General features: G+C 42.2%; 2 protein-coding genes across 4 annotated transcripts in view; both read right to left on the bottom strand.

Annotated features, from left to right (window-relative positions):
* LOC111238286 (estrogen-related receptor gamma-like) overlaps positions 1–5,448 on the bottom strand; it is a 29,678-nt gene extending 24,230 nt beyond the window's left edge. Inside the window, exon 1 of the mRNA XM_022767726.1 lies at positions 5,356–5,448. The gene's annotated coding sequence lies outside the window, so the exon portion shown is untranslated. The remainder of the gene's footprint in view (positions 1–5,355) is intronic.
* Positions 5,449–7,174: 1,726 nt separating this feature from the next.
* On the bottom strand, positions 7,175–16,501 carry gpatch2 (G-patch domain containing 2). 3 transcript variants are annotated; one of them, XM_022737956.1, is made up of 10 exons: positions 16,357–16,501; positions 15,299–15,542; positions 14,177–14,724; positions 13,514–13,578; positions 13,076–13,273; positions 12,283–12,403; positions 11,838–11,877; positions 11,593–11,657; positions 11,303–11,391; positions 7,175–9,221 (listed from the first exon to the last, which is right to left on the bottom strand). In XM_022737956.1, the coding sequence occupies exons 1-10, from the start codon at positions 16,404–16,406 to the stop codon at positions 9,052–9,054; spliced, it is 1,590 nt and encodes a 529-aa protein (XP_022593677.1). In that variant the 5' UTR covers positions 16,407–16,501; the 3' UTR covers positions 7,175–9,051. The 3 variants fall into 3 exon arrangements, with proteins under 3 accessions (XP_022593677.1, XP_022593676.1, XP_022593678.1); XM_022737955.1 differs by having other exon boundaries at positions 14,174–14,724; XM_022737957.1 differs by lacking the exons at positions 7,175–9,221; positions 11,838–11,877 and having other exon boundaries at positions 14,174–14,724.
* Between the last annotated feature and the right edge of the window lie 931 nt (positions 16,502–17,432).

The raw sequence follows: 17,432 nt of genomic DNA on the forward strand, positions 1-17,432 counted from the left end.
ACATGAAACAGCCGGACCAACAGAAGCACACACTGCATTAAAGCAGCCTCGTACACAGGCGTGCTACATGTGTAAACAAACATGAACATGCAAACAGAAAGTAGAACGCACATACAAAAACCCATAAGAGATAAAGAGTGTGATTTCTAATGGCAGATAATTTTATCTCAACCATAAATTACAAAAAGCCAGACAGAGTGCTGCTATCATTTCAAATCTCCTCAAGTTAATGTATCACATAAAAAGTTATCTACACAGAGAAATTATCTTCTATAAACCATTTAGTAAACTGAATGTTGACGTTAAAGCGGAGTGGCTCTTATCTGTCTGAGGCTTTTAGGTCGCAAGCTGCCATCAATGGATTCATTATTTGCTCAAACAAAGCTGAGGTGTTTTCATAAAGAGGAAAAGTGCAGGTTGAAATTATACCAGAGATTAATAATTTTATCAATGGTTGACATTTTCCTTGGCACCAGTTGAGTGGTCTTGAGACGCACCACAACAACAGTAAAGCACACTTGAGTCAAGCCAGAGCGGCGTCAAGTGTAGCACTTGAAGGAAAGAACGCTCCTGAGTGGTTTATTTTTTCTGATAATTTCCTCAGTGCTGTGCGCCACTGTACAAAGGCCTTTTGCTTCACTTCACAGTGGCTCTCTGTCATAGTTTCATAGTTTGAGGTAATAATTAATAGTTAATAAATAAAAGTTGGAGTGAAAAAATGTTGCACTCATTGAACTTAATTGGTTGACTGAACGATTGTCATCAAACAAGTCCAGAATAAATGAATTCAGATTAGAGCTGCTGGAAATGATTATTTTCATATATAATTTTTAGCTGTGCTAGCGGCACAGCCGCATTCGTGGTGCCCAGAGGCACTTTATGGTTTTGAGCAAAATGTCTCAACAACTATTGGGATTGATCCTAAAGGAAGAATTGTAATGACCTCCTTTAACTTTTCATCTAGTGATTAAAAGTGCTCCTCATAAGTTCCCAGAATCCAAAGTAACATCTTAGAATGAGAGAATGAAGCACAGGAAAGCAGCCGTTCCTCAGCAAGTAGCGAGAAACTGAGATAGAGATAAGGTCATTTAGAAAAAGCGTCTCCACTACATAGTTTGTCCACCACCAGAGTACAGACAAATTCATTTTCAAACAGAAACATGTCATGCTCAGTACATGCTGTGGTTTCAATTCCTTAAAAAATAAAAATAAAAAACCAAAAATGGGTGGTTATGAAAAATTCCTTTTTTTCTAATTTGTGTTCATGTAAATGATTCAAATATCAATATCAGTATTAGCCTCAAAATCAACCTCCTGCTGGATGTCAAAATGTAATAGTAGAAAAAATAAATGGGACAAAAAGGCAGTGTGTAGAGTGAAATTTAAAATTTAAAAACCTAAAAGGCTTATGAAAAAACAAAAATGGCAACTTTAAACAATCAAAAAACAACAAAGTAAAGTCAGCGAAGAGGACAACTACATAAACTAAAGCAAAATGACAAGAAACAGAAACAAGCCAAATGCAGCAGATGAAACTGAACAGGACTGCAGTTAAACATCAAAAATATTTTTACACTGCTCAGGCTGAACTGAAGACAGGAGTTCAATATCACACAGCACCCAGCTGCCAGCTATTGACCCAACACCAGATGCATTGAGTTTGCTCTGAAGAAAAAAGAAAAAGTACGGGTGAAGCAGCAGGCACTATTACATGTGAGTGTGTGTGTGTGTGTGTGTGCGCGCGCGCACGCGCGTGCACCCCTCTTCTCCTCATCCCCTAAACTCACAGCCACCAAATCTCAGCCCTCCGGGGACAGCTGTCAGATTGACTTCCAAAACTGGACAGTCACTCTGCAATTCAAACCCCCACCACACACACATACACACATTAGCATCAGCGCTCAGATCTAGTGAGTGTAATGTGCTTAGTTTATGCCTGACTCACAGTCATCCATCAATTACTGAGACAGAGGGAAAGACTATTGACACTGTGTGCAAACACCATTGTCTCGCTGCTCCGACACAGTACCTCTCAGACACTTCAATGGTTTACAAAAGGGGGGGCACAGGGGGAGGAAGAAGGGGAGAAAGACAAAAGGGGGTAGGAAAATAAGATGGAGGCATGTTAAGACAGATAAAAAAAAACAAGATAGACTATCATGTAAAAATAGGAAAAAACTTCAATCTGTATGTAAGCTTTACATGTCTTTAAATAGATGGATGGGAGGGAAATGGTTTATAAAATGATGTATTGACTGACAGATGAGCAATGGGAATAGGATCAGTTTCATTCCATTGATCTGTAGAGCGCTGTATAGGGATCAGAGGTCACACACACACGCACACACACACGCACACACACATCCATGCCAGAAACCTTAGAAAGCCTCTGGGAGACGCTTAAAGCAACATAACCATAGAAATGTCACTTAGAGCTACTGGGACCTGCTGCTGCTGCTGCTGCTGCTGCTGCTGCTGCTGCTGCTGCTATCATCAGCAGGTCAATGGTCTTCAAATGGTTTTCACTTATCTGGAGATCCTACAGTCCCACTGGGGAAGAAGTGAGTCACTGCTGGGAAACATATACACACAGGAAGGCTTTCAGGCGGGCAGGATTTCATTACAGCTAATTCGGGATGATTTTATGAATATCTGAGACTAAATGCACTGAGAAAAACTCCACAGCGACAGGCTCATACTGCTAGTTTACACACCTTAATAACTTGGCTTGAGTGCCCCCTAGTGGAGGATTTTCTTTGACATTCACAGCCGCTTTTCACAATGCCTTGACCACAAGTTTTGATAAGGGCTGATTATTTAAAAGCACTGTTAAGGACTGTTTGTGGAGCTCAGATGTGAATTTAATTTGACTGAAAACAGTTTACCCTGAATATGGAGCGTGCTCAGAGTTGAGTGAGTTTCATTGTTCCTCCGTCCTGTCATCATCTCTGGCAGGTGCCCATCTGGAAGGTCTTAGGTGCGATTATGTAACCAAGCTTCTCCTAACAACATAATGTGGATTACCACAGTGTACGCCCTTCATATTCTCAACCAGCAGTACTGGATTAACAGGTCAGTTTCGGGTTAGCCATTAGCCTTGACCCACCTCTGTTTCTCTGTGTGTCATGAATGGGAGGGGTCCTACCACCACCCAACATGTTCTCTTGTCCATATTCTTCATATATGTCTGTTTCTCGATGTTTTAATGCTGTTATTCATATCTGCTCTTTATATATTTATTCCATGTCTGTCCTTCCTGGAAGAGAGAGAAGAGGGGAGCTCTCCTCTGTCCCTTTTTATTTTACCTCGAAGTGCAACCATCCATTTTCTCCTGCTTTATGATTCTACTTCAATACATTGCATTAGACAACCAGTGGTCCCAAAATTCAGTTTGAAAACTTTTTTTTTTTTAAATTAAGACTGCAGAAATTATTTTTTTATTCTTTCCTACTGCATTAATCATCTTTTGAATCCTCAGATTTATTTTGTGACACTTTGGAGGGGGCCGACGCTTAGGTTGAGAACCATTGACTAATCTACCATCTAGACCAACTACAGCGGTAAAATGTGACTTATTCATGGATGAATCAATATTAACAATCTAACAAAATAATATCTAATAAATATCAGTCACCGCAGCCATTTGTCTGCAGGTTGAGTATTTTTACTCATGATACTCTAAATACATTTAGCTGATAATACTTTTGTTCTTTTACTTGAGTAGGTTTTTGAATGCAGGAATCTCTTGACCTCTATGATTATAAATTGAATTGTATTGACTTGCCTTGAAAAGATATGGTTCATACTCAGACATGCTGTTACACAAGTTAACCTCCCCCTTTAAATATGCACAGATAGAAACACACACACAAACTCACACCTGGCTCCCAGACGTAACTCAGGTGAGGAGCCGCCAGTGTGGGCCCAACACACACTAATTCCTGGGAGTCAGCACCACACACACCTACTGCTGATGTCAGGAAGTATTATACACACTTTCACATGCCTCCATACACACACACACACACACACACACACATACACACACGCACACACATAAACAGCACACAGTCTATCTCATCATATCCCTTTTATCTCCACAGGTGGTAAATTTAGCCCTCTGGCTCACTGTCAGCATGTCTACAATAAACAAATCAACACAGACACACACACAGACTAAAAGAGCTATCCTGTCATGTTGGTTTAAAAAAAAAAAAAAGAAAAGTCGACCACAGCTTTGTGTATTCACCTTCTGGCTGTCTTTCTATCCACCCGTCCATCTAGGCACCCCTCTAACGTGGCCTAACACATTCTGTCAGCAGCTCCACAGGTGAGCCAGTCTCATCTCACAACACCATCTCACACCACGGAGAGCTAATACCTATACTCATCTCTCTTTCTCTGATTCCTTCACCTCCATCCCTTCTTCTTTCTAATCTTTCACACAATGTCGCCATCTTTTCTCTCTGGTTCTTTTCTTTTTGTCTTCCATGGAAATTCTGCGTTATGATTCCCTCCTGTCCTTCCTCATCTGATCATACGGATGCCCCCAGGGGTGCTGCTAGGATTTCTGGGCTTTAAGGCAAGATTTGACAAAAAGCCACCCTCCCTCCCTCCCTCCCTCACAAAATGCCCTATGGCTTCCCTCAACCCCACCCCTTCTCCAGGCTTTTTGGGGGGGGGGGTCCTCTCACAGTAACCTCACCCTTGGCCAGTTATCCCACTCAGCACAGTCCAATGATTCCTGGCCACGCCGAGGTACACCGGTCAAAATGTAATTTTCTGCAAGATTACACATGATAATGACTCGCTTTGGAGGGTCGCCATAAATGATGACTTCCAATTATAGATGCATAACTATCGATCTGTCAACAGAAGCTGTGATAAAGAAGAGAGAGGAGTGAGGAGGGCAGGGACAGAGCTGTGGAGATGTACAGTAATGTTATGTTTACTGACATCTTTCCTTATACCACACACACACACACACACACACACACACACACACACACACACACACACACACACACACAGAAACAGTGGACACTGCTGCTTGCTGAACTGCTAACAAAGTCCTACATATAGGCTTGAAAGCAAGTATTGATGGGAGCCAATAAAAAGCCTGAGAGATGAGTTCACCTGGGAGCAGAAGAGACCTTCACCTGGTCAGGCACACACACACACACACACACATATATACACTGTACACACACCTCTGTTTCCGCTCAAACACAACACTGGACTGTTTCTAAGCAGACAGGAACAAAAACACATCGGTCCATTTGCTGCAATTAAAAAGAAACCCCCGCTTCTACTTCTTCTCATTTGCTCATCTTATTGCTTTTGCTCAGTACTCACTGTCAGTTTCATCCACTGGCTGGCTGGTTGGTCCTCCGCTCTACAGCTGCAGTCAGTCAGTCAGTCTCAAGGACAAACGCTCCAGCTCTCCTTGCCTCCGGTCTCTGTAGCTCAGCGATGCAGCAGCAAGCACACACACACACACACACACACACACACACACACACACACACACACACACTCACTCCCAACACACACAAATACATAAACACACACACACACCCCCCGTCTCTCTCCCTCTTTCTCTCCCCTCAGCGTCTCACTCTGATCCAGTGCTGAGTTTACCTACCTACCTGCCTAGCTTGCTCGCAGGGGAGTCCTGAGAGAGTGTGTCAGACAGAAAAGTGTGTCTAAGAGAAGGGGTGGTGGTGGTGGTGGGGAGGGAGATGGGGGGGGGTGGAGGACACAGCCAGCGTTCCCTTATATGCAGAGGGAGGTGGTGAGTAGAAGGGAGGATAGAGGACACACAGCGCTCCTGTATTCCTATAGATACAGAGGAGGGTTTTCTATTGCAGCCTTGCAAAGGATGGGAGAGAGAGGGAGAGAAAAGAGGGAGGGAGGGAGACAGAGAGAAAGAGAGAGAGAGAGAGAGAGAGCATCATATTTCAGTGATGTTGAGTCAGCATGTGAATGTGATGCATGTGTTGACGGAGTTGGAAATGTTTTAGAGGACATGTTCTTATGAGCAGTTATGGCTTAAAGCTCTCTGTAAAGGAGCTGTCAGAGTGTGTGTGTGTGTGTGTGTGTGTGTGTGTGTGTGTGTGTGTGTGCGCTGTCTCAGGAACACCAAGACTAGAAAGTTCTCCTGGTTTGTGTTTAATTAATGATCATGACTGGAAGCTGAAAGTGAAACTGGCTTCATTCACTCTGGACATAAAATGTATTTCAACAAGTTAATTTAACAGTCGACTGTTTCAGTATAAGAGACAACTGAACGAAAAATAAGAATCTGACAGGAAAGTAATTTCAGTTTTCTTTTCATTTAACTGGTAGACACCAGACATGGGAAAAAATTAGAGCCTGATGAACATATTGGCATGGTCGACATGTCTGACTGATTTTAGCATATTACAAATATCCTTTAATTCAGTATTGGTGTAAATATTGGCCAATAACAAACAAGATATTGCACTACAGAAAGATATGTTTAAGGTTCTTGGTTTCTCAATTGTAGAGAACTGGCAGGTTTATTTCTCAGCTTTAAATTTATATCTTGTAAATATTGTGGTCAAAAATAATAAGCAAATTTAAGGGCTCAGTATCAAAATTGTTTATAGTAACATTATGGATTTAATTCTCAAATACTGACAGGGAACAATAAAGCCAGTTCTCCATAAAACATTTTTTAAAAATGGTAAAAAGAAAAAACTTGAAATTTCTTGTTTTCTTGTTACAGACCTGGTGGAGTTGTATTTCCATCTTTATCACAAAGAAATCTGTCCTTCAAATTCTTCAAATTCAAGTCAAGTCAATCCTGCAGTCTTCCTCACAGGCTGCATACAGCCCGAATAACCTCCTCTAAAGGTAGGACAACCTGTATGTAACCTGAGAGGTAAAACCCAGGGCAACAAATCCACCAGCAACTCACTGCTGCTCTTTAGGCTACAGACATTTTTACACATCACAGTGGGAAAGCACAGGTGTATTCAATTACATTAACAATTCCACTTACAGATGCTGGTAATGTGCTGCTGCCTCACTGAAATAGTTTACTGAGGCACTTAATCTTCCTTATTGTTATTAAGTCCTGTCCTGCAAGTCAACATGTCTGCTGTGAAAAAGGTGTATTGATGCGAGTACAGAGTAACACTGAAGGCAGTTCAGATGAGAATATCGACATCTTTAATCAGACAGTCAGAGGACACTGGTAAGCAAGTTACTAATAAGTAAATCAAACTCAATCTGTACTGTTCAGGGAACAAATATATGAATTTGAAAAGTGATGGGATGTGTCCCCCACGATTGCTAGTGGAAATCTTTCAGGCTCTAGGTAAAATAATTTACCAAATGAGTCATTGGCCATGATCCAGAACAGTAGGATTGGCCTCGAAGGACAATAACAGCCACATAGTTTAGGCAGTCTCCCAGTTTAATACAATTTTTTTTGTCACTGACAGCTCACCTCATATTTCTCTTCACTGGCCTTTGCCTAACTCGAAAGAAAAAAAAAAAAATCCTCTTGCTCTTACAACAAAAGTCAAAAAAATAGTTACAGTACAACTTCCTGCACAAATCCTAATTCATATTTTTTCTCTCAACTGCACTTAAATTCATTTCAAATCTCTATTCTGAACAATCTATGGTGGCAATATGCTAACTAAGCTATATTACCCAATAGTCAAAATGAAGACTCATAATATCAACAAGGTGAATAGCAATGGGTCCACAACTAATTTAAAAAGATAATTTAAGTAGTGTAAGTGTAGTTAGGTCCTGCACATCCACACAGCTGTTTTCATTTCTGTCTGATTGGACGTCAGCCTGTCGCCCTCAGTCCTGAGAAAAGGTCTAATCAAGCTAATCAAGTGAAAACACCTGTGAACCATGGGGATGTAGGGCCTTTTAATGTGTAATATGACAGCAATACTTTTTTCAAATTCTGCAGACACTGAAATTAGCTCTATTTATTCATTTTCTAGACTTCACTAGAATTTGCATGGAAACACTGAAATGTCTAACGTGACAGTCATATAGTCATTTGTTATATACTGTGTGTAAAGTCAATGAGCATGGCCATGATAGGAAAATACTGCAGTCTGCAGAACAAACATTTGTCAGGATATAATACCTAAACAAACTGGGTGAAATAGGACAGTGGAGCAAGTCATTGGCTTTTCTTTTACCTCTCATGTCGAGAAGTGATGTCTCAGTAAACATCAGCAGACACCGGCCACAGCCACAGCTGCACATGCATACATACTGGTGCTAAGTTAAGGGGAAAAATTGTGGTTTTGATTCGTATCTTTTTTGTTTTTGGGTAGATAAAAACATTCTGATGACATGACTTATTCCGATTGAACAGTAGAATGGATGAGTAAAAACATCCAGATATCCCAACACACATCCATACAGTGTACCCTTACTTCATTACAATAAAAGGAACCTAAAATAAATCTTGAGGTATGGCCTACTCAAACAGTATTTGATTCCAAAATGCTTGTACAATATTGGACAAAACCATTTATCATTAATTCACTAACCAATACCACTGACTGAAAATAAACCGCACTGTCATCACAGCCGCACTTTAGAGAGCTGCTCTCAGTATATAATCAACAATACCCCAAGTCTGAGGCGTGTAACGCTGGCATCTGAGGTAACAGGGCTGAGGCAGCATGCCAGTTTAACACACTAACAATGAGGCATCAATGTCATTTATTTTCTCCAACATGGAGTTTCTTGAGAGGACATGTTTACAAGAAGCTATTTTCTCCAGCTCAGCTGCAGTCATTCACTTTCATGTCTGTGTGGATATCCCAGGCGTCTTGCAGTTTCCCCAATATGGGAAAGTTTCTCTCCTTCAGCTCAGACTCTGTTGCTAGGACAAGCCTCACTCCTTCCCTTCTTATGACTCACATTCCTGGATTATTCTGGACCTTTTTTTTTTTTTTTCTTATTGTTCAACACCCTGAGCAACATTTCATTGGAGAGTCTTGTCCCAGTATGCTTCAGGTCCGGGATCCAGAAACTGGGGGTTCAGTTGAAACCTAGACCTGTGCCTTTGGGTCTCTGTGTGGCCCGGATGGGCTCGGTGATGCCCCTTCCCTCTGGACCCAGGCCCATCCCGGGGTTCCAGCCCATGCTCTGCAACATGCGGCTTCCCATGTTCGTGTCTGGGATGGGAGGAGCGTTGTCCCCAACCACTCCTGAAAAGAGAGGTTGCATGTTAGACAAGAGGGAGACTTGTTTCAGCCATTTTCAAGAAAAAAAAATAGAAGTAAAAATTCAATTGTGAATATAATCTGATTTTCATTGTCTTTTCTCTGATACTAAACTGAATATCTTGGTGTTTTGGCCTGTCAGTCAGTGTGCGACCATTTCTGTAACTTTCCCGAACCAATGATCTGACATTCACACCCTCTTCACGCTGCACTTGGCTAGCTGTGCAGAGGTGAGAGAGGAGCCAGGCATTGTATTTCTCTTCCTAGCTCTCCTTTTTCATTTGTTAGTGCAACTCTATGAATGTCTTCCTGGGGAGAGTGTGCGCTGTTATCCCCATTTTCAGTCAATATCGTGTCTCCTCCCTCCCTAACGGCCAGCTTTTCACTCTGCCTTCCAATGTGGCCGTTCAGAACAATTATTAACACATTTGATTTCCCGCTTGGCCGGACAGTGTGTCTTTAGAGCAGAAAATTAATTGTCAACTATTTCAATAATTGTGAAACAAACAGTTTAATTAATTTCAAGGGAAAACAGTTGTTGGTTCTAGCTGCTAAGATTAACAGAGTCATAAAATAATGCAGATAGCTCAAATTAGTTGCAGGTCTGGCAGTAGTGTTTGTAATGCTAATTTAGCGATTTCAAAGTTAAAATGCTTATTTTTGTTATTGTGATTCCTAATACTCTCTGGTACAGCCTCAGTAAACATCTGAAAAACTCATACTCAGGGCTCTCCTCATCACTCTATTAAAATTGTTCCTCTAAAGACAATACATAGAAGTAATGTAATCATGTAAGCAACTTAGCCACATTTCCAGTCGTGCAGCAAATAGATCCAGTGAGAGGACGTTTACGCCTGTCTCAAATAGACAGTGGTCATTTTGTTCTCTCTCTTCCTGGAAGTTGACGGTCCAGTCACTGAGGCTGAACTATTACCCTTTAAATCCTGTCTTTATTTGTATGCAGTGCAGGTCCAAGCTGCCTTCTCATTTACACACGATTGTTTAGTCCCAGGTGGGTTCAAGCCAGATTGTCAGGATGTGAATCTGGCAGATCCTCGCTGCCATCCTGCTGTGAGGTCGGCACCTACTGGTCCTGAGCGAGTATCAGACAAGCTCAATATTTGCAACGCATCACTGAACATGTCACTTTGGAGAATGCAATTTCAGCAATTTATCACACATGAAATTTGCGTGTGCCCACTACCTGAGTGTTGCTGCAAGTTTTGGCTGATTTTGTTAACATTTTTAAGTAACCTCAGTGAAATAAGGACCATATAATTTGGGTTTCAGTTACTGTTTTGTTTTTTCGGGCTGCATACTTGCTTTTGTGTGCTCTGTTTCTCAGATTTTCATTTTACAAGTAATGGGTGAGGATAAAGAAAGTAAGGGAGGTCACGTCTGCGATGGAACATTTTTGAACAAGCTCATAATCCACTGTGCGTACAATTCCGGTATCAAGTTGTAAATTATGATATAAAAAAATAAATAAATAAAAAAAAAAGGGGACATGGCTCCAGACAAAATATCGTATAATGGGACTTTGGCCTAATAACATTAGGCTTTGCTGCCTCACCCTTCCTCTTCCAAAAGCATCAACTGGCCCAGAGGTAAGAAGAGTGGCTTGGGGGAGGGGGTGGTGAAACACAAGTGTAACTGGCTAAGAGCTAATCCAGTATCTCTGCTGTGACAACATGACTTAGCCAGCTGACTCTTGTCCAACAAAGCTTAGGAGGAAAGGGGGTTTGGAGCTAAAGCAGGGTTTAATAATGAGAGAGGAAGAGAGAGGGAGAAATGTGAAGGTTGACAGACACCCTTCTTTCAATCTCAATCAACCCTTGTAAAAATGTAGAGTGAAAGCCTCACTTCCTATCCCAGTCCCTTGTGTTTACATCAGTGTAGGTGTGAGACAGACGGCGAGGAGGAAAGCAGACTGGTGAACATACTGAGCTCGACCAAGAGGGGGAGGAGAATAAGACAGAAAGTGAGAGCCAAAAATACAATAAACGGGGCAGTCGGTAATAAGTGCCAGATGGTGTGTTAGGTGTAGCTAGGTGTGCATCCAATACCTGAGGGAGCAGTGGAACCGAGGGGGGCTGCTTTTCGCCTCCGCTTGACATCCCCTGTACATAGAGAGCCCAGGTGCCCACTGGTCTGTCTGCAAAACCAGCCAGGCAGGACAAAAATATGGCAGCATTAGTTCGATTGCAAATAACACTACAGAAAGTATGCTTCGTATGAAAAACACGATTAAACAATGTGAAAGTCAATGAGACTGCAGCAAAGACAAAAGCTGGTGCTGAAAGAAATTAATCTGGTCATAAATCACAGGTGTTTTAAGCTAAAAGGCTGTCCTTACCTGCTGGCTGTTTTTACTGAACAGCTTCTCCGATGCCCTCTGTCTGTCCGTGGGTCCCAGTGCAACTAAGGAGGCAGTAGAGGAAAGAAGAAGAAAAAACAAAAGTTCAAGCAGTCAGCAAGTTATCCTTACAATAGCACAACACTGGTGTATTTAACACCCTGGGTCCTTGTAATACAAAATCTTAACTCTTCATTTCAACCTATTTGAAAGTGAATAAAATCAAGTCCAAAAACACGGCTCACCTGTCCATGGTCTCTCCTCGAGCCCGAGCTAAACCACGGCCTGTTGGAGATATGATAGTGTAAGTGCGCCATATCTCCATCAAGGCAGCGTTCCAGAGACAGAGACCAAGATTGCTATTCATCATTTCTTGCCATAAGTGAACTGTTGGCTCTTGTCCACCACAGACACTTTTATAGAAACCCAAGATCATTGATTGATGATTGATCAGTCTGCACTCAAGCAAAAACTGGGACAAATGTGAAACCAGTAATATGAAAATAAAAACATCAATATTTGGCCTACTACAGAACACATCAATTTTGTGCATGCTGTGATCTGTGTTCCTGTTTACTTTGCTTTAATACTATTTTAAGACAATTTTACTGTGTTTTTGTTTGATTTCACCCTGCTCTCTCACCCTGAAGAGTCAGAATCAACAGCAATTTGTAAAAAGACAGAACTCACTCATGGGAGTCCTGGGTTTGTCTACCCAGTCTATCATTGAAGCCCTGGCTGGAGCTGCCCTGCAATCCCGCCTCAGACGCTGGCTGGTTTCCATGGAGACGACTCAGTCTAGCCTGGAAACCTGAAAACATAGTGCAGGTTCATCAGCAATAAAATTCATGCTTTAGGATATGATTATTTAAATGTATTAGACCAGTTTGATAATCGTAACATTTAAATGCAGTGGACAGTTCATGCTGGACGATAGGCAACTCAGCCCCTTATGTCCCATCAAACTGTGTGGATACAGCACAGGGAGAGGTCATTCAAAAATGTACACTAATGGGATATTAGTCATGGAGAGAAAGGCAGCTTATGCGAGACACAGGACAGGATAAAAAAAAAAATCCTACTGCTACGCAATATAGTCACAATTGAAGATGTACCGTATTCCATGAAATTCAGGTAAGATGGTATGTGCAGTAACATTAAGGATAATTAGACCAGTCAATTGTCATGACCAGTTTCTAATTATATGAGAAAAGTCAGCCACTAAAATAAGTTGTTTCTATTTAATACTGCATGCTAAAACCAATGTTCATATGTAGAGGATTTTGCCCCCTGTATTTACTATACAGCAGCACCTCTTGCCACAATGCTTGTTTGTCTCACTGTGAAGTGTTTGCCTCCTACTGGTCATGAGTGAGACTGCAGCAACACTATAAAATTTATGTCAGCCCCAAACCTGATTATAGTGTAAAAGCTAACCATACACGCATTACACTGCGGTTTTCAAGCCAAGCCTCTCCCATACCTCTCTGTGCCCCAGGGCTCATGAGTGGGAAGGATCCCGTGAGGATGCTGTTGAAGACTGGGTCAGCTAGGTCCAGCTCCTCAGACCCGGTCTCCCTCTCCCACCAGGGAACCACTCCCGCTATCCCACATGCACCTCCAGGACCTGAACCAGAGCCCGGCTCTCCCTCATAGAACCAGTCGCTCTGCTCGTCGTCACCTGGAAGAGAGAGGATAGAGATCCCTGGTTCATGAGCACTGCTAGACATGTTTCAACTCCAACTTTTTCTGTGCATGTGACAATGGTAGTACATTGTTGTTCCGATGCATTTCTGGGCTGCACTCAGGCCAATAACAGGTGTCCCCCTATTTACTTGCATATACAAATACAGTCTATACCAAATATAAACAATAGGTTTTGCAGTTTAACCCATAATTCTAGACAAAACTGAATAAGTACCTTGTCTCCCCTCATCATTGGTGTAGAGGCCACCGTCACTGCTGTTACTGACACTGCTGGTTTCACTGCAAAGGAAAATAAAAAATACACTAAGGACATTTCCAGTGGTCAAGAGGAAGCCAATAACTGTCTTCTAGAAGGAAAACTAGCAAACTCACACATACCAAGGGCTGCGTATTACTGAAGTCTTTTGATAGATAGATAGTTTTAGTATCAATACCAGTATCATACATTTTTGATACCTTATATATATATGTTTTTCTACAAAAAACTTTTTTTTTCATTTCACAACAGAAGCCAAGGTTCTCAGATGTCGTGTGTTATCTAAACACAAGCAGCTGTAAAAGGACAATAGCATAAAAAAAAGTCTGAAATCAGCAAAATTTTCTGATTTCCTGATCAGTAAACAAGCTGATGAAAGTGACCAAAAAATGTATGCCAGCTTTTGATATCTGACAGTTTTTGATACTCTGTGCAACAAACACATTTTCAAAATAGAAGTGTCAATGATTGATTACATACCTTGCCCCACAAACAACCTTACCTGTTGGCTTACATGCTCAAACACATACTCGTACATACAGTATAAAGAAGCAGCGACAGAGAAGCAATTTCTGGAAACACAAGGCACAAAAATAAAACAAAAGTCAAAACACTAACCACCTGTCACTCATGTCCTCATCCGAGCCCTTCTGCTCCTCCAACTCCATCTTGTCCTTAGACGCTTCCATTGGAGAGGAGATGGGGTCCTCACTCTCCACTACCACCCCTTCATCTGCAGCCTCCACTCCCAGCCTGTGGGGGGCCAGTTTCCTCTTCTTTACCCTGTTCTTCCCTCCCACAGGCCCTACCAGGCTACCTCCACACAGCTCCATGGCACCCCTGTCCTCATTCAAACCAAGTCTATGTGGCCTTCCACCAACACGGGCTTTGGGGACAGGTGGAGGTCCGAGCATGGTGACGGAGGGGGGTTCCGGTTCTACAGGTGGGTCTACAGCCATACGTTTGACTTTACGTCGCCGTCTGAGGCTGCGAGTTCCCTCTACAGACCCCAGGACACCCAGGTCATCTGGCCAAAGTGGCCGCTTGCTTCGCCCCATGTCAGCAGTGAGGGGGGTGCGGCGTTTGGGGCCAAGTTGTTCATCCGAGTCACTGTTGTCACGGGCATGGCTGTTGGCAGCAGACACACCTCCTGTACTGGCACGGTAGTCCTGCAACAAATGTCAATGTGGTAAATACTAGACTGTGATGCTGATGCTAAATTAAGAAACTTGGGGAAAAAAATGTCCATTAGGCTAAAGCGAGAGCAGAGTGAGGCTAAACTAAAGCAATACTGTCAAATTTAAACAGGACGAAATGTGACTAGAAGAAAATATATATGTCATTGTCCAAAACTCCTTACTGCCACTTAAACAACAAAGAATCTTTACTGAGTGGGCAATCATAACTTTGTGTGGAGGCCAGTGATTGACAGTTAGGGAAGGGGAAAAGGGGAAAACAAGTTTCTATCTATCAGCTCCAGGGTGACAGTGGAACAAAAAGATGTTTCTTGAGAAACATTCACTAAATCATGACTTATCAAAACCACTACAAAGGCTAACTCCCATGTCTCCACTCTTATGGTACGTTTTTCTTTTCCTTTCCCTTCTCAAAAGAGCAGGGTGATGTAGACTGGTCATCCTAAGACTGTCTGAAGTGCTTTTGCTCAAGGTCCCTTCAGTCAGTTTAACACAGGGTTTTAACCTGGAAAGAACCATTGTCCTCCATCCACTCACCCCACCTCACCTTATGTTCTTCCACACTGGACTCTGAACCCTCACTGAGGTGGCCTGTCTCCCAGGGTGGGTGTGGGTTGTCCGAGCGCCGTTTTCTACCCCTCCGCTTACGAGCCTGCCTCTTCAGCAAACAGCCCACTGCCAGTGCATGGTCTCCTCCATCACCAAAGCCACCACGAGCAGCTTGCTCTGAGCTCTCCTCCAGTGCTGACACCAGGTCATGGACCAGTTCGTCCATCGTCCGGCGAAAGTGCCTGAAGGGGAGGACAGAACGTGTACTTTTAAATATGGGCCACAACTAAAGAATGCAACTGTTGTTTTATTGGGCAAAAACCAGTGTGTGCAGGGCGGTTATGGGTGCTACGAGAATACTTGTTGGAGCTGAAGGCCGTAAAAAAAAAAGTGTGAGAATCCAAGTAGACATGATTTGGAAGTTGCCATTGGTGGAGGAAGCGACTGGCAAGTGTAGGACCGTCTGTCTCAAAACAGACCTCAATGCAAGCGCCGTAACGTTAACTAGCTTAACTGTAGAGCTGGCCAACTGACGTTACCAGCGTTAGCCCGGTAATTATTTATTCACATATTACACATTATTCGTGTCCTTTCGTCGAGTAAAGTTAAAGCCAACACCCGATTAGTTCATTGCTTAATACTTACGCTAATAAATCTCCCAAATGTCTAATTAAGAGCCCGGGATGTCGTTTGCAATCTCATCTGATATTCACACTGGCACGAGCCTGCTTTAGTTAGCGATTTTGGTTGTTATTAGCTTCATAAGCTAATGTTTCCTCGGTAGCTAGCTAAGTCCACTACAGTAAACGTCCACCTTTGGTATTTTAAAAGCTGGTTAACTACCGTTAAGCACCAACGTTGATGACAGCGTTAATGTCTGGTAGTTTTAACGACTGTCGCCGAAAAATGAACAACAAAGAAACCCTTTGATATTCAGAGTAGCATTGCTGCTAGCCAGCTAACCTAGCTAGCTTCAGCCCTTCAGCCGGCTGATTCACGAGAGTGGAGTGGACGTGAACAATATGTTACGTCTGAGTGATTTCAAAGACCACCTACCAGCCGGTTCCCGCTTTGCCGATGGTTTTTAAATTAGCTGCACGGAACATTAAAACCGCCAAATGCCAAATACCTTTAGCCAGAAACAACGGACAAACATTGACACACCATAGACACCATCCTGACACAAAAGCTAACGATCAGCTAGCTGGATCAATATGCGACAAGAGGACACAGTGAAGTACCCTATGCTGCCTTCAAGTACTGAAGGAAATTTTATAATTGGAATTATGACATGAGCTCACAGTCGCATAGCCATGTAATAATAACAATAATAATGTATGTGTACATTATATGTTTTTTGCTTTTTTTGTTCTGCCTAATTTTGTGGTTGCTGTCATTATTTAGGCATTTATTTTATTGCTTATCTTACAACAGTTTTCTTCTCTTCTACACACTATGCAATGGTTATACTGCAACTGCTAACAATGTAATCTTTTCATCACTATACAAAAAATTGGGGTGTATCTGCATGTGGACCAGTCCATAGACATGCAGTAAACGAAACCTGCACCAAACCTTTATTATACCCAAACCTGTATGGAAGGCACCCGACATTTGACATGACAACCGAGCAAACTCCGTCTTCTGATAAAGACCACAGTGAAAACCTCAGATACGGACCTTGAGATAAGACTTAAAAAACAAAACAAAATAACCCAAAAAGCGATCCAAACCCGGCTGTACCGTAAGTCTATAATTAATTTGTTGTTGGTTGATAAAAGATAGACATTGTTTTTCATGGGACATATAACAAAGACAGTGCATTTTGTTTCTATACATATTTGGTTATCAGTACCTACCAAAGACATATTACACTTGGCAATATTAGTGAACCTATCCATTTGTAACTCGGAGTTTAAATGTAGCAAGTGAAGGCAACTCTAGGCCCTCAGTTCCCATTTACCTTTTATTAAACACTGGAGGGCAGTGTAGTCTCAAACTGAATGAGATGGATGCCATGGTTGCAAGCAATTAGCTGGCCTATCAAATATATACCAAAGGTCACCGGTTCAAACACATCAGTGACAACAGTGTCATATTAATTACAGTGGTCACTGGAAGAGACACTGGGT

The sequence above is a fragment of the Seriola dumerili genome, unplaced genomic scaffold (assembly GCF_002260705.1).
Source record: "Seriola dumerili isolate Sdu_G_001 unplaced genomic scaffold, Sdu_1.0 BDQW01000025.1, whole genome shotgun sequence".
Classification (NCBI taxonomy): domain Eukaryota; kingdom Metazoa; phylum Chordata; class Actinopteri; order Carangiformes; family Carangidae; genus Seriola; species Seriola dumerili.